The sequence below is a fragment of the Cebidichthys violaceus genome, unplaced genomic scaffold, assembly GCF_023349555.1.
Source record: "Cebidichthys violaceus isolate CVI_PGR_0920_01 unplaced genomic scaffold, fCebVio1.0.p SCAF_25, whole genome shotgun sequence".
Classification (NCBI taxonomy): domain Eukaryota; kingdom Metazoa; phylum Chordata; class Actinopteri; order Perciformes; family Stichaeidae; genus Cebidichthys; species Cebidichthys violaceus.
In genome coordinates, this window is record NW_027176428.1 from 646,758 (window position 1) to 665,756 (window position 18,999).

The 18,999-nt window shown below is 45.1% G+C and overlaps 1 protein-coding gene across 1 annotated transcript; it reads left to right on the forward strand.

Moving 5' to 3' along the window:
* The first annotated feature begins 4,736 nt into the window (after positions 1-4,736).
* On the forward strand, positions 4,737-18,978 carry myh7ba (myosin, heavy chain 7B, cardiac muscle, beta a). Its single transcript, XM_068720106.1, has 44 exons — positions 4,737-4,790; positions 5,099-5,262; positions 5,702-5,805; positions 5,903-6,046; positions 6,206-6,362; positions 6,466-6,493; positions 6,771-6,867; positions 7,392-7,415; positions 7,536-7,628; positions 7,756-7,819; positions 7,917-8,015; positions 8,098-8,201; positions 8,274-8,412; positions 8,509-8,627; positions 8,978-9,127; positions 9,280-9,450; positions 9,539-9,718; positions 9,805-9,937; positions 10,020-10,096; positions 10,414-10,501; positions 10,585-10,702; positions 10,797-10,920; positions 11,095-11,231; positions 12,954-13,209; positions 13,308-13,550; positions 13,699-13,875; positions 13,980-14,125; positions 14,204-14,294; positions 14,377-14,766; positions 14,862-14,988; positions 15,077-15,195; positions 15,315-15,511; positions 15,597-15,780; positions 15,991-16,156; positions 16,284-16,408; positions 16,515-16,630; positions 16,728-16,920; positions 17,024-17,227; positions 17,473-17,598; positions 17,796-17,966; positions 18,085-18,189; positions 18,277-18,372; positions 18,487-18,621; positions 18,867-18,978. Exons 2-44 carry the CDS (start codon positions 5,166-5,168, stop codon positions 18,876-18,878), a joined length of 5,826 nt encoding a protein of 1,941 aa, XP_068576207.1. The 5' UTR covers positions 4,737-4,790; positions 5,099-5,165; the 3' UTR covers positions 18,879-18,978.
* Positions 18,979-18,999: the final 21 nt, after the last annotated feature.

The window sequence follows — 18,999 nt, forward strand, 5'->3', positions numbered from 1 at the left end:
GCTTGGAGCCTGTGTAAGCTGTGAAAAAGCCGCCACGCAGCTCGCTGAAATGCCTCTCATTGTGACAGCGGCTCTGTCTAAACAGCAATCATGGTCAGAGGGCAAGCCCTGCCACCTGCATGGCTGGTCGTCTCTAACGGACCCCCAACGGGACCGACAGTAAATTAGGTGAAGCTATGTCTACCCGGACAGTGAGATTCTGTAGGTCACTAACTGAAGGTCTTTCCAAGCAGCTCGACAGGTTTCTCTTCCAAGTCTATTTAAAGCCAAGCAGAGCAACTGAAGTCACGGCCCGCTGTTTAGAAACGCTGATTTCACTGGAACCTGAATACGAGTGATTAAAAACACAGCTTTGAGTGAGTTGAACTGTTCAGTATAGCATGGTTAGTACAAATCCACAGTGAAAACATTGGTATAAAATGTTCAGGCATGTGATGGTAAATGGATAAACTCATCACATCATCAATCATATTTTTTTTTTTTTTACCATTTCCATAAATGTACAATTAGCAATACAAGGATACAATGTTGTAGTGAAGTTAACTTTATCTACAAAGATCACAAAAACCTGCATCAACCTGTATTCTAGAAATAAAATGGCGGATGAACTGAGTATGTGTTTACTCTTCACTACACTACTGCCTGTTATCACACATTACACAATGAATGTATCTCTCCTTGCAATGGATTGCTCATCGTAGTGTGTAGCTCCTGAGTGATGTATATCAGTGCCTGTGCAGCCTTGTTAACCCTTTACTTCAGCTTTATTGGGCAGGAGGGGCTGCAGCGGGGCTCTCACAGGGATCCTGGAGTGCGTCAGATTGTCTGCGGGCCTGTGTTTGGATAAGGCAGCATGCCCATTGTCTCTGATGCCCCAGCTGGGTCATGGTATGTCTCCATGCTCCTGAAATAGAAAGACAGCTGACGGCTGCCATGCATACTGAGGGCAGGGCTGGCCGGGCAGGCCGGGCCCACTGACCCAGACCACAACTTAGGACAATGAGAGACGCGGTATTGTCTGGAGCCAGAGGCTAATAGCTGACGTATCAAACCCCCAAACAGCTCGCTAAAAGACTGATTAACTTTGCTGTGTGTTATTACTGCGCCTGTGTGTGTGTGTGTGTGTGTGTGTGTGTGTGTGTGTATGTGGATAGATGTCAGGGGGGTGGAGTGGGTGTGGAAAAGTAATTGGGGCTTTAGAGAGTTTGTGCCACGCGTCAGTCCGTCTCCACTCTGATGAACCGATGGCTAAGACCTGAGCCCACACAGTTGCTGCAAGGTATTGTGGGCAGGCACGAGGCGATTACAGAAATATCCACCCTCTATGAATGCTTTGATCCAAAAATGAAACACTGCTCCACCGCCCATTTTTAGGTTACTGCTAGAGAGCAAAACAGGGATCTTAATATTTGTTCTGGTCAACTAGCAGAATTAGACAACGTAGACGAACACAACAACGTATGAAAACATGGACAAAGAGTGAACAGTGTATAAAGTTATAGCAACATTTCTCAAGACGATTTTTTCTGTAAAAATATGCATTGATAGTTTGAGTTTGAAAAAAAATCAGGTAAATGGATCGATGGATCGATAGATATGAGGAATATTTATTTTGACAAATTCAACTCTGTTATCCCATATTCCAAAGAGTTTTATGATAATAATAATGACATATCCAAATTAAATATACTCCTAGGAGAAGGAGAAACGGCATATTTTGCTTCCCAGTATGTACATTCATAATAACATTATTGTCTACTTTTTTATTTAGATTCTTTGGCAACATTGTTTTTTCTGCAACTTTCATGCCAATAAATCCACATTTAATGAATAAAAGATAGAAAGATGGAAAGATGGACAGATAGAAAGATAGAAAGATAGAAAAATGAATGGATGGATGGATATAATGATAAAAAGATGGATGGATGGATGGATGGATGGATAGAATGATAAAAAGATGGATAGATGGATGGATAGAATGATAAAAAGATGGATAGATGAATGGATGGAATGATAAAAAGATGGATGGATGATAGAATGATAAAAAGATGGATGGATGAATGGATGGAATGATAAAAAGATGGATAGATGGATGGATAGAATGATAAAAAGATGGATGGATGATAGAATGATAAAAAGATGGATGGATGGATAGAATGATAAAAAGATGGATGGATGGATGGATAGAATGATAAAAAGATGGATGATGGATGGATGGATGGATAGAATGATAAAAAGATGGATGATGGATGGATGGATGGATGGATAGAATGATAAAAAGATGGATGGATGGATGGATAGAATGATAAAAAGATGGATGGATGGATGGATAGAATGATAAAAAGATGGATGGATGGATAGATGGATGTTGTCCCACCTGTGCAGAGGCCGAACATGGAGAGAGGTGTGACTCTGTGACGTGCGATTACACAGTGCTGAGAATGACTGCAGTCATAATTCCCAATCTCTCTCCATCCCGCTGCCTAAGCCTGCTGGCATTCTGTGCATGATGATCTAAAACAACTGTGACAGACCCCCAGATCAAGTCTTGATGACCAAAATGTCGGCTCCTCACTTGCATGTCACCAAACTGTTGGCGAACCAATCCATCCGAGTGAACTGAGGACTTCGTCCCAGCATTTTGGGCTTGAAGACTACAGCTGGACGCTAGTTTAGTCATTTTAGACAAATGTCTTATAATTAAAACATGAGCATTAATGGGCCTGGCCACATTAGGGTCTAAATGATTTTGAGGAACACTGGGGACGTAAGGAGAGCTGTTGCTCAGAGGAGTCAGCTGTTGCAGCGGGCTGCAGTATAGCAGTGCAGAGAGATGTGCTGGGGGACTGCGCTAACGGCTGCATACATTTCACTATGTGTTTGTGTGTGTGTGTGTGTGTGTGTGTGTGTGTGTGTGTGTGTGTGTGTGTGTTTACGTGCCGGAGTATGTGGACTTATTTAAAGCCAGCAACTCTGGGGACTTTGGGATTCATCTCCTCCTCATGTGTTATCAGCATGCCAGCTTTTCAAATGGTGCAGCGAGTGACATAGTACATAAACCAGCCTCTGCCTCTCTGAAGAGCCCCTTGTCCCAGAATAGCCAGGCCCGCTCTATCTAACTGATGCCCAAGAAAGTTTGAGCCATCACGGAAACACCTCTCAGTCTGCCACGGCAACAGATAACGGCATCAACAAAGATGGCCGTCCCTCAAGTCAAGACATCCATTTGTTTTCTTGTTTCTCAATGTGTGTGTGTGTGTGTGTGTGTGTGTGTGTGTGTATCGAGAAACATTAGAATGAACCCTTTCTGCCGCATTAAAAGCAGGCCCATCGCTTCTCTGGATTTGTAAAAGTTAAAGCGCCTCAGTTGGCAGCAGACGGCCGTCTTCGGCTTATCTAGGTGGCATTCTGCAGAATCCAACGCAGCCAACAGTTAACAGTCAATCTCCCTATCAGGAATGCTGGACTCTGGCTTTGTCTATTCTGAGAAACTGTGGTCCCGTTTCCCTCCCCCCGTGCTGCACTGTCACCCTGCTCTCATACCAGGCACCAACCTCTCCCCTTGCTCTGAAGGTCAGATCTGGTGGAGCCAGAGTGTGAGAGGCGCAGCGCTAATGCCAGAATTAGTGGATACAGGGGAGCAGAGTGTGGATATATATAAAAAAAACCAAAAAACTTCAAACACACCTTTTTAGCCAAGCCTTTAATGTAGTCATTAGTTGTATCATAGTATACGTGTTCAGGAATTGGAGTGGCATTTGACATGTGACTTGTTCTATATAAATAAAGTTTGATTGATTGCTTGATTGATACACAAAATTACAGCAGCTACATGTGACAATTGAACACACCGTGCTACTAGTGGACAGGTTCCGAGATACTCCACATTTTCCATCAGAGGCCCACGGTGCTAAAGCCCTACATATTGCTGGCAACAGCTTCGTAGAAGCAATCTGAAAAAAATGAAATTAAATAGAAGATCTTTCATCACATATCTTGAATGAATCGTCGCTCATGTTTATTGCTTTTAAATTATTGCAGGACTCTTTATTGCGTAGGAGCCCCGCGCCATGTTTCTCTCTATTAATATAATGTTGTGTATTTATAGTAGCATGTTTAATGCCACACAGCTCCTGAAATAATCTCTTCTAAGGTTGCATCCTCTGTGGCCAAACACAATAGCAAACATCACTGTTGGCACTGAACAACACGAAAGCTACAGGGCTGTTACTTAGAGGCCAACATGAGCTCATAAGCATCACATTAAGTGGGAAGTGTGTTTATCAGGAGGTCGGGGGTGAGTAAAAACAAAAGAGCATTCTAGATGTGTTCCTAAAACTACTGATTGTCACTTAAAAAAAATCTTTTAATATTCCATGCACATAATGTTCCAGAAAATATTCTGTGTAATTTCCAGGTTTTGTTTTTGTGTGTGGACACACATGATGCACTACCCTTCAAAATCTCCATAGTCAAAAAATTCCCCCCTACAGGGATGCTCCGAATGCAACTCTCTCTCCTACTCCCTAGCAGTGTGTACAGTGCATAAAATAACTGGGATACAAAAATAGCCGGCTTGGGTTTAGCGCAATGACAAAAACGTAGCTTTCCTTTTGTGTCAATTGTGACAAGCGCTCAGCACCAATAGGCGTCGGAGGAGGTGGCATATGCTAATGACGGACAAATGTCCACTGACCGTGACCTTGAGAGACACAGTATAAAGGAGGGCACACTCACCGAACTGTTATTTCGTTGTGGTCGTCCTGAGGTCAGCGGACAACTTTTGTTTGGTAGGTTGATCGCTACGCATTTTACGCGCGGGTTGGCTGCCCTCTAAAGTGTTTTGTAGAGTAAAAGATTCAGTCAAGCGGTATAGGGTTAACTGTTTGCCTTTGCTGGCACGTGTCAATTAACGCACAAGAGGTTTCTATATTTGTATTCTCGCTTGTTTAAAGTGGATTTGCGCTCTTTACGCACAGGTGGTGATTTCATGGCCACGTATTGTTTCCATCAGAAATTGAGGGCTGAAGAAAGGAAAACCCAGCTTTAACATATAAAGAACTACTGACCCTAATGCAAAGCTTTGTTTTCTTACCAGAGGAGTTCCTCACCGCGTCTGTCTCACTGGTGCTTCGGGTTGTTGGGGACGGCGAGGAGCTGCCACCATGTCGCGCTTTGACATGAAGGAATTCGGGGAGGCTGCAGCGTTTTTACGCAAGTCTGACCTGGAGATGTTGGCGTCGCACAACATCGCTTTTGACGGTAGGCCTAATGAGGAGAGTTCAAAGAAAACGGAACCTTATCAACAGACATTCATATCAGAAATTAATTTAGTTTTTGATTTAAACATAAATTCATACATCTGTTTTTAAATAAGGCAAACATTCAGCTGATGGTGTGAGATTCCTGTTCGTTATTGCAGTTGCATTTGTTGCAGTGTTTTTAAAGACAATAACATAGCAAAATAGGTAGAAACTATATTAAACTATTAAACAAATCGTTTTTTTCAAAGCAAAATGTTACAATTCATCCCTATTTTATTGTAAACGTGTTTTTGAAAGGTGCTTTATCAATATAGTTTAACAATTTGTCTACAATAACACCCTTGAGTGAGGTGATGATTTGGTGTATTTCTTTATTTTTTGTACTATGGAGTGTTTCGCTACTTTCCAACTTCCTCCTCCGCCTGCTGTACTTTCAGGTAAGAAGCGAGCCTGGGTCCCTGATGAAAAAGAAGCGTACATCGAGATCGAGATCAGGGAGCTCACCGGTGACAAAGTCATCGTTGAGACCAAAGATGGGAGGGTAAGTGATAACCCGCTCTCTGTGCAGTAATGAATGAAAACACTGCAGTACGATCCCATGTTCCCCTCCTCATGTCTGCCTGCGTCCATCCCCTTAGACTCTGTCAGTGAAGGAGTGCGACCTCCAGCAGATGAATCCTCCAAAGTATGACATGATTGAAGACATGGCCATGCTGACCCACCTCAACGAGGCTTCTGTGCTGTGCAACCTGCGCAGACGTTATGCTGCCTGGATGATTTATGTGAGTATCCCATTATGGACTGATGGTACTTCCCCTCTCCCTTAAGAGGCATCATTATCCAGATTAAGTTACAACTGCAAGCTTGAGCAATGACAGTACTGGCCATTTTGGCTTTCGGTGATGTATCATGGTGTGTTAATGTTGTCTTGTGTTGCTCAGACCTACTCCGGGCTCTTCTGTGTGACGGTGAATCCATACAAATGGCTGCCGGTCTACACACCCCCTGTGGTCGCTGCCTACAAAGGCAAACGCCGCTCTGAGTATCCGCCGCACATCTACTCCATCGCAGACAATGCATATAATGACATGCTGCGCAGTGAGTGCACACTGTGATATTATAACAACACACAGTACACACAAACAATGCACAAACTCTTCAGTCACATGTTACAAGCCTTGTGTTATTTTCTTCTCCTCAGATCGGGAGAACCAGTCCATGCTCATTACGTAAGTATCAGAGTCAATACATTTCTCTGCCTTGTCACAAATGAGAGAATTAAGAAGTTTGTAGCTGTAGAAGCAGCCATACAACATGTAGACCGTCCACACACAGCCATTTTCAAAATGAGATATAGTTTTTGGCTTTTACTAAAATCTATCTTCACTTGGGGGTTTTTTCTGTCTGTTTTGTGACATATGCAGTGTAATTATTTTTGATTCACACTACCGTTGCCAGTTTTTACCTGTTGTATGTACACTTTGTTATTTTTTCACACTCCTATAGCGGAGAATCCGGTGCTGGCAAAACTGTCAACACGAAACGTGTCATTCAGTATTTTGCCATTGTGGCAGCTATTGGGGAAACAACTGCCAAAAAAGGAGTAAGGCTGATGTGGCAACATTTTTGTTTCCCAGCTTTTTTTTTTTTTTTTTTTTGCTGTATTTTTTTTGCCTTCATTTTTCCTTCATTTTTTGGTCCCAGGAATCCTTCCGTGTATCCCCTTTAAACCGTGTCCATACATTCTCCTCACTGTCAAAATGGTGAATGTCTTTACCCTCATGTGTTGTGAAGCCCTTTCCAGCCACTTTACTCTTTCTTATTGATTTTTTAACTATTTTTTCCCTTTCCATGTCATTTTTTTTTTTGGCTCAAACTTTTCCATTATCTTTCCCTTTGCTTTTTTTTGGTTTTGACTTTTCTGTGTTCATTTTTCTTACCTTTTTCTCCCCTGAGTTCCCCACACTTCATCATATAAAACAAGGTGACCATTGGTTTTTACCACAGCTTTAACAACCACTATCTAATTCTCCAGTTGGTTGTGATGTTTCCCTTTTGCTTGTGTAAGCATTATTCAATCTTGCTATGATATGAAACTCACAGGCTTCTCAACTTATTCTTTTGCAGCAAAGTCCTGCCACTAAAACAGGGGTGAGTTTAAGCTGCAGGAGGGAAAATGACACAGCAACATAATGTTTAACAGTGATTTAAAATAAAATGTGAATCGTCAAAAATAATCTGACAGGGCATCTCTACATTTTACTAACCCAGGGGACTCTGGAGGATCAGATCATTGAGGCGAACCCTGCCATGGAGGCCTTTGGTAATGCCAAAACACTGAGAAATGACAACTCATCCCGTTTTGTGAGTACAAGGAAAACCCCCGTACATAGCATATGTATGTACATACATAGCTGTATGCACATTCAAATCAGTTTGACAATTTGTTGCTCGATTTCTGGAGCATTTAAAAGACATTTTTTGCTTACAGGGCAAGTTCATCAGGATCCACTTCGGGCCTACTGGCAAACTAGCTTCGTCTGATATTGACATATGTGAGTTAATGATCAAACATCGTGTCAATCCTGTAGATTCCCTTCTTGTTCCATACTGAAGACGGACATGCTGCTCTCTCTCCTTTCTGTCCTTCAGATCTTCTGGAAAAATCCAGAGTGATATTTCAGCAGCCCGGCGAGAGGAGCTACCACATCTACTACCAGATCATGTCACAGAAGAAACCTGAACTGTTAGGTTAGTCATTCTGGCTGCTTTGGATATTTCATGTCGTACTACGGCAGGACTGTGACGCGATCCTGTAAACTCTTTCTTCCAGACATGCTGCTGGTGTCCTCCAACCCGTACGACTACCACTTCTGCTCGCAGGGCGTGACCACCGTGGAGAACCTGGATGACGGACAGGAGCTGATGGCCACCGATGTATGAGCTTTTATCATGTCCACATTGAGATTTGTGAAGTGGTGAGATAACTGATCTTGGGCTTCTTTACAGCGTGCCATGGACATCCTCGGCTTCCTGGCCGACGAGAAGTATGGCTGCTATAAAATAGTTGGAGCCATCATGCACTTTGGCAACATGAAGTTCAAGCTGAAGCAGCGCGAGGAGCAGGCGGAGGCCGACGGCACTGAAAGTAAGAGCCAGTAACGAGACATCCGGCACAAGAACAATTTGATTTGAAAAGCAAGTTTGTGATTTATTTTATTTTTTTTTCCTGTTTGGTCACCAGGTGCAGACAAGGCCTCATACCTGATGGGCGTCAGTTCAGCTGACCTCATCAAGGGCCTCCTGCACCCAAGGGTGAAGGTGGGCAATGAGTACGTGGTGAAGGGACAGAATGTCGAACAGGTGAGGAGGTGCAGTGTCTGCCGTCTGTGTTTTCATTATTTAGATAATCTGAAAGACAATGAATGAGATGATATTTCAGTGATAGTGGAAGTGGAAAATGAGGCACAACATACCAAACAACTAAAAGCAGAACTGCAGCACGAAATGTACTTTACAGGGTAGAAATAATTCAGTGTTCATTTTCACTTCATTCTGGTTGGATGGAGTGTGCTGATGACGGACGGCTTCTTAAACCTTGGTCGATCAATACAGTCGCTACTCCACACACACTGGAATCTGGTATCCGAGCAACAGAGGCCATTTATGTGAATGACAGCTGTATTTCTCCTGCGTGTGTGTGGGTGCTGTAGGTTAACTACGCCGTTGGTGCTCTGGCCAAAGCCACGTATGACCGCATGTTCAAATGGCTCGTGGGACGGATCAACCGCACCCTGTACACCTCGCTGGCTCGCCAGTACTTCATAGGCGTCCTGGACATCGCTGGGTTTGAGATCTTTGAAGTAAGTAAGCATATTTTGGAGTAATATCAACAGGTGCTCTGTTTGTGCCTCATCCTGTCTTGTGATGAATTAGCAATACTGCAGCATGTTTCTCCTCCGTGCTGTTCACTTCTAATGCTCCCTCTGAACACCTGTTCCTCTTTTCATTGCAGCTCAACAGCTTTGAGCAGCTGTGCATCAACTTCACAAATGAGAAACTGCAACAGTTCTTCAACCACCACATGTTCATCCTGGAGCAGGAGGAGTACAAGAGGGAGGGCATCGACTGGACCTTCATCGACTTCGGGCTGGACCTTCAAGCTTGCATTGATCTCATCGAAAAGGTAAACAAAGCGATTTATCCATAATAGATAGTTGAATTACAAACAAGTTTCAAGGAGAGGCGTATGTAACACTCCGCTCTTTCTCCAGCCGCTGGGCATCATGTCCATCCTTGAAGAGGAGTGCATGTTCCCAAAGGCCACTGACAGCAGCTTCAAAGCCAAGATGTATGATAATCACATTGGCAAGTCGCCCAATTTCCAAAAGCCAAGGCCGGACAAGAAGCGCAAGTACGAGGCCCATTTTGAGCTGGTGCACTATGCCGGAGTGGTAAGTGCGTTCTCACTCGAGCACTGCGACGGGCTTACACCGTTCCTTCTTACATACATCATTCACTAACATGGATGCTTTTACAGGTACCGTATAACATTATTGGCTGGCTGGACAAAAATAAAGACCCACTGAACGAGACGGTGGTGGCGTGTTTCCGGAAGTCCGCCAACAAGCTGCTAGCTTCTCTGTACGAGAACTACGTCGCCTCAGACTCAGGTACAGTGAACAGGATTTTAATATAGCATACAGGGGACACCTTGATGAGGTCAAATTAATCACCCTGCTAATTACCTCGCAGTGTCCGAACACAAGATCGGCGGCAAGGAGAAGAGGAAGAAGGCAGCCTCTTTCCAGACCGTGTCTCAGCTTCACAAGGTGAGACTGGCGGTCCATCACTATCCATTACTGCTATTCCAATGTTTAGTGTGGTGCGAGATATTGCGGGCATCATCGTTGGGCAGCTGAGGCGGAGGCAGTTAAGACTTGCAGTGATGTTTAGGGCAATGATCACATGAACATCACTTTAAGTCTGTGCTGGCTCCTCTCTCCTTTACATCAAGGATTTCATGTGTGAGGAAGTCCTGCAGAATAAAACATTTTATATGGTGATATTTTTGTTTTGTTGGAATAGTTAAGGTATTATTATTATTTATTCATGTAACTTGATTTGCGGCGTTTTTCATTTCCAACAGGAAAACCTGAACAAGCTGATGACCAACCTCCGCAGCACCCAGCCTCACTTCGTTCGCTGCATCATCCCCAACGAGACCAAGACTCCAGGTAACAAAGCAGCACAATCACGGCATATCATTCGGAGGTAAACAAATGCGACTGGGCTCATGTTTGAAACTTGCTCTGCACAGGGATCATGGACGCGTTCCTGGTGCTGCACCAGCTGCGCTGCAACGGTGTGCTGGAAGGCATCAGGATCTGCAGGAAAGGCTTTCCCAACCGCATCCTCTACGCTGAATTCAAGCAGCGGTACAGACCACGTTCAGATCCCTTTTGGATATCATGGCAAGGACTTTGATTCCAAGTCATCTGTCCTAAAACACTCTTTTATTCGTCCTTTCAGCTACCGCATCCTGCACCCCCAAGCCATCCCGGATGATAAGTTCATGGACAGCAGGAAAGCTGCGGAGAAGCTGCTGTCCTCGCTGGACATCGACCACAACCAGTATAGATTTGGACACACAAAGGTAGGAAGTAGCAGCTTGCGTAAAGCAGAGCTGTGAATGGCAAAATAATCCGCAAAATAAAGCTAAATTGAAAATTATTTTGGTTATATTATATATATTATTATATTTTATTTTGGTTAGGTGTTAATTTAATCACCGTTTCATTTTGTCCCCCGGCGTCTTGGCTTCATGTAGGTGTTCTTCAAGGCAGGCCTGCTCGGTCACCTCGAAGAACTGAGGGATGAGCGTTTGGCCAAAGTCCTGACGCTGCTGCAGGCCAGCGCTCGTGGCAGATTAATGAGGAAGGAGCTGAATAAGATCTCAGAAATGACGTAAGGAGACTTTCCTACTTCGACTATCACTGTTTTTTTTATAGTCCTGAATGAATATTAAATGTATTCATAGGCAGAGGAAAGCCTTTGAGCTTGATACTTCAAAGGAAAATGAAGACATGAGTACATTTAAAAAAAAGAAAAGAAACATCCCCCAACAGTTGCTCTTCTGAACAGGTTCAATAGCAACACAATCAGCCGCGAGCCTTTCAGCTTGTGATACACTATACCTTAGTGTTCACTCCCTCGCTCTAGTATGTGTGGCATGCAAGGGCAGTGTTATCAGCGTGTGTGAGGCGTGCGCTTGCCCTTGTATGGTTACCAGGCATGTGTGGCCTTAGTGGTAATAAGGGCCCGTTCCATTTCTCTCACACACTCACACACACACACGTACACACACCCTTCTCGCAGGTCTCCGGCCATTCTCTCCAACCAGCTTCTCTAAATTAAACAATGCTGACGGTGTCCTCAGAGCCAGGTGGCGACATGTGTCAAGTGGCAGCTGCTCGGGCCCTCCCTAAAAATACAACCCCCCCGGCCCCCTCTCTGGATGCCCGATGGCCCCTGGCCCCTTTTGTCCGCGGCGCCTGTACTTCTAAGTGAGTGCATTGATGGGATGTGTGGCGGGTGACAGAGGATTAAAGTCGGCCGTCGGACAGAGGGCTTTAGTTTCTAAATAAACACGGACGCTCACCTTTGAGAGGCACCCGGCATGGAGTCATGCCGAAAATGCAATCAGTCCCCCCCACCCCCCGCCCCCCCAACACTCACCTCCCACCCCGACGTGTGCACGCTCACTCAAACTCACCCTCTAAACACTGACAGGGAGTCCTTGACCAGTCTGCTCTGGGTCCATATTTAGGGCCGCGAGACGCCATTCTACTGAGACTAAATCAATCTGGTAACCCTGTTTGGTCACATACACAGTCATGAAACATCAAAAGCAGCATAAGGTGTATGATTTCATTTTGTGTATGATTAGATACAGGAGAGCGGATAGCAGCAGGATTAGTGCCAAGATAACTAAATAAACAAACGGGGAACTCCAGGATAAATCTTTATGACCTTCTTCTGTTAACTTGATCTGATCTTCCCTTCTGCTGGTTTTAAGAGCGGCGAACTCAAGTACTTCATACATTCTACCTCCAGTCGTGTCAGAAACGTGTGCACTTGTTATTATAAAAGTGGATCCTGTCGCAATGTTTAGTTTGGTTTAATTAAATTAGCATTTGTACCATTAGTGTCAGAAGCTACATGTTTCCATTATTTATCCATACTTTTAGCTAACTATTTAAACCTTTTATCTATTACTTTGACTAATTACTACAACCATTGTTTATGCTGTTCTTTTAGCTAGATAGTTGAGCCATTCATCCGTGACTTTTCTCTCAGTATTTCAACAGTTTTTTTCATTTATTTTTAGCTATTTTTAACCATTTATCCAATACTTTTAGTGAACAATTAGACCTTTCCACTCGTTAACTTACCTACTTGTTAACTACTTTTCACACACTCTCAATTTAAAAGTTTAAGTGTTTCAGCTGATTCCATACGTGGATATATGGATCCACATATCAATCAAATCATAAGTCTTCCCAATATTTTCACGTACCCTCTGGCAACTGCATAAGTATCCCCTTGAGTAGAAGTATACCTGAAAATTTGAACGGTATAAAAATCCTCACCCATCCAACGGATGCCTTTATTTCGCCGTGTTTTTAGTGAGGCTCTGATGATCATCCAGTACAACATCCGGGCCTTCAACGCTGTCAAGCACTGGCCCTGGATGAAGCTCTTCTTCAAAATCAAGCCTCTTCTGAAAAGTGCCGCCACAGAGAAAGAGCTGGCCGCTCTGAAGGAGGAGATGACTAAGTTCAAGGAGGCTCTAGATAAATCTGAGGTCAAGCGCAAAGAGCTGGAGGAGAGGCAGGTCAGCCTGGTCCAAGAGAAGAACGACCTCTCTCTACAGCTGCAGGCAGTAAGTGCCAGTCCTCATGTATTCACACATTCATCTTTTGGAGAGAGACAGACAGCAGTGTGGGAATGTACTGAACGCATACGCTTTCTCCCCTGTAGGAGCAGGACAATCTTGCAGATGCCGAGGACCGCTGTGAGCTGCTCATCAAAACGAAGATCGTGCTGGAGGCCAAGGTGAAAGAAATCATGGAGAGGCTGGAGGACGAGGAGGAGATGAGCTCTAACCTGCTCGCCAAGAAGCGCAAGCTAGAGGACGAGTGCGCTGAGCTAAAGAGAGACATTGACGATCTGGAGAGCACTCTGGCTAAAGTGGAAAAGGAGAAACATGCCACTGAGAACAAGGTATGGAAATTGGAAGTGGAATGAGTTGCCTCCAGAGGGCGCTAAGAGGCCACGGAGAGAGCCACAGCACATTCAGTAGATTGAATATGTAGGGGGGAAAAAGTCATAAATCTGTTTTGGAAGTATATTTTCTTCTTCTGGCTTGCAGGTGAAGAATCTGATTGAGGAAATGGCAGTTATGGATGAAACCATACTGAAGTTGACCAAAGAGAAGAAGGCTCTTCAGGAGGCTCACCAGCAGACTCTGGATGACCTGCAGGCAGAAGAAGACAAAGTCAACTCTCTGACCAAAGCCAAGGCAAAGCTGGAGCAACAAGTGGATGATGTGAGTGTATTTTTCTCCAAAAAAAATAAAATAAAAATGCACAGGTGGTGGTCACCATCCTATACATAACATGGGACATATTTTACCTTCCTACTGTCAATCAGCTGGAGGGGTCACTGGAACAAGAGAAGAAGCTGCGTATGGACCTGGAACGGATCAGACGTAAGCTGGAGGGAGATCTGAAACTCTCCTTGGAGTCGGTTATGGACTTGGAGAATGACAAGCAGCAACTTGATGAGAAGCTGAAAAAGTGAGCTTTCATATATTCATAGAAAACTATGATCTTGCTATTAAGACGTAATAATTGACAATGACTGTTCTCTACCAGGAAAGACTTTGAAATGAGTGCGATGAGCTCAAGAATAGAAGATGAGCAAGCCTTGGTCAATCAGCTCGAGAAGAAGATAAAGGAGCTACAGGTGGGAACAAGTCTCTCAACCTCCAGTAGAGCAGTTATGAAACATCAATTAGACAAAATAACTGACCTATTCTTTCCTCCAGGCTCGTATAGAGGAGCTGGAGGAGGAGCTTGAGGCTGACCGGGCTTGCAGGGCCAAAGTGGAGAAGCAGCGAGGCGATGTGGCCCGAGAGCTGGAAGAGTTGAGCGAGCGCCTGGAGGAGGCTGGTGGGGCCACCTCGGCTCAGATCGAGGTCAACAAGAAGAGAGAGGCGGACTTTCTGAAGCTGCGGCGAGACCTGGAGGAAGCCATGCTGCACCACGAGGCCACTGCGGCGACCTTGCGGAAGAAGCACGCCGACAGCGTCGCAGAGCTGAGCGAGCAGATCGACAGCCTGCAGCGGGTCAAGCAGAAGCTGGACAAGGAGAGGAGCGAGGCCAAGCTGGAGGTGGATGATCTGGCCTCTACCGTGGAGCAGCTCTCCAAGGGCAAGGTAAATAGAAAATAAAAGGATAGATACGCTGAGTAGCATGGAACCAAACTAGATCAATCCCTCAAAAATCAAACATTTGTATCTCTTGTCTGCAGGCCACTTCAGAGAAGATGTGCCGCCTGTATGAAGACCAGTTGAGCGAGGCTAAATCCAAGGTCGAGGAGCTCCAGAGGCAGCTCAACGACACCAGCACCTTAAAAGCTCGAGCTCAGGCTGAGTCTGGTAAGGAGCTTTCCGTTTTATCATAAATCTCACAAACAGATTTCACAGACAGGTGAGATTCACAGGTCACTTTTTCTCCTCTATGTAGCCGAGATGAGCCGGAAGCTTGAAGAGCGGGAGTCCATGGTCTCCCAGCTCCAGCGTGCCAAGAACTGCTTTGGCCAGAATGTGGAGGAGCTCAAGAAACAGCTGGAGGAGGAGAATAAGGTGAGCTCCATGTCACTGCTTCAGTCAGTGGCTATTTAGAAAACTGGTAGCTACCTCTGAAGAAATTCAGAGTTCCTCCACATCGACTAACTGCTGTCTATCATGATTGGTCTCCTAAGGCTAAGAATGCCCTGGCCCATGCACTGCAGTCATCTCGACACGACTGTGATCTTCTGAGAGAGCAGTACGACGAGGAGCAGGAGGCCAAGGCTGAGATGCAGAGAGGTCTGTCCAAGGCCAACGCCGAGGTGGCTCAGTGGAGGACTAAGTATGAAACTGACGCCATCCAGAGGACTGAGGAGCTGGAGGAAGCCAAGTGAGCGAGATGAGTTTAATTTTCAGAAATCGATGGTAATGATCGTTTGAATGCATGAGCGTAAATTGCGATTTCCTTTTGTTAGGAAGAAGCTGGTGACCCGTCTGCAGGACGCTGAAGAGAAGGTGGAGGCTTCAAATGCCAAGTGCTCCTCCCTGGAGAAGACTAAACATCGGCTCCAGACAGAGATCGAGGATCTGGTCATTGATCTGGAGCGCGCCAATGCTGCTGCTGCTGCCCTGGACAAGAAGCAACGCAACTTTGACAAGGTATGGGCTGATGGCAACTAATACAGAGGGTTGCTTTTGCTTTCCCCAATGGAAATCACCCTAATTAGTCAAATGAACATTAGTTCATTTGTGCATCTGACTTATTACTTGGTGACTTGGTAGTCGTGGGTTCTGGTACTATTTAAAACCGTGCATATTATTTCATGACTTTTGCTCCACTGCAAAAATGTGTCTTATTGTTTTCTCCAGCTGCTGGCTGAGTGGAAACAGAAGTATGAAGAGTGCCAGTCAGAGCTGGAGAGCTCTCAGAAAGAGTCTCGTGGCCTGAGCACAGAGCTCTTCAAACTGAAGAACTCCTACGAGGAGACCCTGGATCATCTGGAGACCATCAAGAGGGAGAACAAGAACCTCCAAGGTACCTGTCATTGTAGCTCACATCATGAATACCCAGTTAGAAGGTTGTATTGAAACAGATCTTCAGTGTGTTTTTACCATGACTTCACAAGAAATATAAACATTTTTTTCTATCTCTACTCCCTTAGAGGAGATTTCTGACCTGACAGATCAAATCAGTCAGGGAACGAAGACCATCCAAGAGCTTGAGAAAATAAAGAAGTGTCTGGACATGGAAAAAACTGAGATTCAAGCTGCCCTGGAGGAAGCTGAAGTAAGCAGTTTGCAGAGTTCGCTCACACCTTCTTGTGGTCTGGTATATTTTTTGACAGAGGTGACCCACAGAATATCTTTAAGCATTAAGTGTATTCCTGTCTCAGGGCGCTCTGGAGCATGAAGAAAGCAAAACTCTCCGCATCCAGCTGGAGCTTAACCAGATCAAGGCAGACGTTGACAGGAAGCTGGCAGAGAAGGATGAGGAAATTGACAACCTTCGGTGAGATTCATCGATTACTCTTGTCTTCCTTTTGATTCTATCCCATCGGCCGCTCCATACAAACTATTTTCTCTCCGTGATGTCTTTCAACTTCTAGCCGTAACCACCAAAGAACCCTGGAGTCCATGCAGGCCACCTTGGATGCCGAGGCCAGGTCTCGCAACGAGGCAGTGCGCCTGAGGAAGAAGATGGAGGGCGACCTGAATGAGATGGAGGTGCAGCTTAACCATGCTAACAGGCAGGCCTCAGAGTCCCAGAAACTCCTGAGAAACCTGCAGGTTCAGATCAAGGTGAGCCCATCTAGAGGCCGGTCGATGAACTTAGCTTGATCATTAGCACATGGAAAAAAATTCAAATCCAAATCTTTTGCTTGTACATCATCTGTGACTACAGGACATTCAGTTGGAGCTGGATGAGACTGTTCACCAGAACGACGAGCTGAAGGAGCAGGCGGCGGTGACGGAGCGCCGCAACAACCTACTGTCTGCTGAGGTGGAGGAGCTAAGGGCTCTGCTGGAGCAGAACGACCGTGCTCGCAAGCTAGCTGAGCATGAGCTGCTCGAGGCCACCGAGAGAGTCAACCTGTTGCACTCTCAGGTAGGAGGAAGCAGTTAAAACATAGTGACATAGAATACTACTTTCTGTAGATCTGCATGAAGAGGGTATTTTCATTTTCCCGGCTAGCTAGTCTTTCTAGACGTTATCTGAAAAAGAATCTGATTGCATGATCCCAGCTAGTGGTTACTAGTTTCAGAAAAGAAATGAAAGAAACCATGTTGAAAACAAGATGAACTGACATTTTAATCCTGGAGGGATTCTTGAAACTTGCTCTTTTGATGCAGAACACTGGACTGATCAACCACAAGAAGAAGCTGGAGAATGATCTGTCCATGCTGTCAAGTGAGGTGGACGATGCTGTGCAGGAGTGCCGCAATGCAGAGGAGAAGGCCAAAAAGGCCATCACTGATGTAAGACCTGGAAGAAACAAAATACAAAGTGCATGATACAATACATTTACATAACAGAATAAAAAATGGATCTACAGGGGGTTTGACAGTGAACTTGTCGACTTTCCAGCCTTCAGCGAGTTTGTAACACTGTCATTTGATCTGTGCTGTAAGATCACTTTATGTCCATTTAACACCGATCCTCTGTATTCTTGTAGGCAGCCATGATGGCAGAGGAGCTGAAGAAGGAGCAGGACACTAGTGGCCATCTGGAGAGGATGAAGAAGAACATGGAGCAGACCATAAAGGATCTGCAGATGCGTCTGGACGAAGCCGAGCAGATCGCCCTCAAGGGCGGCAAGAAGCAGGTCCAGAAGTTGGAGGCCAGGGTGAGAGATGAGACAAATGAAATGCTTATATAATCACCACACACATATGATAATCCTCATGAGTTTTGTTTGTAATTTGTAGTGAGTGGATTGGTTTACTCTCTGGTCTTGCTGGTAGGTCAAAGAACTGGAGAACGAAATGGAATCTGAGCAAAAGAAGAGCCAAGAGTATCAGAAGGGAGTACGCAAGTATGAGAGGAGAATCAAAGAGCTCTCCTACCAGGTAAACCACCAGGCTGCACATAAAGACATGCTGAGGCATATTAATATGAATCCATGTTATTAAGAGGCCCCTGTGCCGTCTGTGAAGGGTGAGGAAGACAAGAAGAACCTGGTCCGCCTGCAGGACCTCATCGACAAGCTGCAGACCAAGTTGAAGAGCTTCAAGAGACAGACTGAAGAAGCGGTGAGTCCACTATCAGTGGTTTAATGTTATTGTACCGTCAGCGATCAACTGGCCGGAGCACCTCTTCAGTTCACTGTACACTAAACGGGTTTCTTGGTTTCCTTCTGTCTGCAGGAGGAGCAGGCCAACACCAACCTCTCCAAGTACAGGAAGCTCCAGCACGAGCTCGATGATGCAGAAGAGAGGGCCGACACGGCCGAAACGCAGGTCAACAAGCTCAGAGTCCGCACCCGGGACCAAGGAAGCAAGGTTAGTAAACCAAATGCATTTCATATTACAGTACGCAGCCAAATTGTATGACCTTTTAGAAGTATTTATTAAAATTAGCCAGCAGGCTGCATAACGAGAACTAATCTCAGACGAGACTGGATGTAATCCTCTGTTGAAGAGGACCTCACGTAGCCCTCTCATGTGATCTCTAGTGCGGCCATGAGTTAACTCCGTGACACTGTGTACGTGGTTGCTAATAAACAGCCCTGTCTTGTGTATTTCAGCATGCTGAGTGACGGGAGGCTGAACGCTACGGCCAAACATATCACAGCCAGCCAGCTGCAACAGCTGTGCTAAACTGTGACGACACACCCAAATAAAGAATTCAAAAATGTACTTTAAGCGTGACTGTTCTGT

Bases quoted from the DNA above. Each gene is read 5' to 3' on its own strand.
- myh7ba (XM_068720106.1), top strand. From the start codon at position 5,166: ATGTCGCGCTTTGACATGAAGGAATTCGGGGAGGCTGCAGCGTTTTTA. The intron at 6,494-6,770 runs GTAAGTATCAGA...ACACTCCTATAG, and splicing joins AACCAGTCCATGCTCATTAC to CGGAGAATCCGGTGCTGGCA. The intron at 9,938-10,019 runs GTACAGTGAACA...ATTACCTCGCAG, and splicing joins CTACGTCGCCTCAGACTCAG to TGTCCGAACACAAGATCGGC.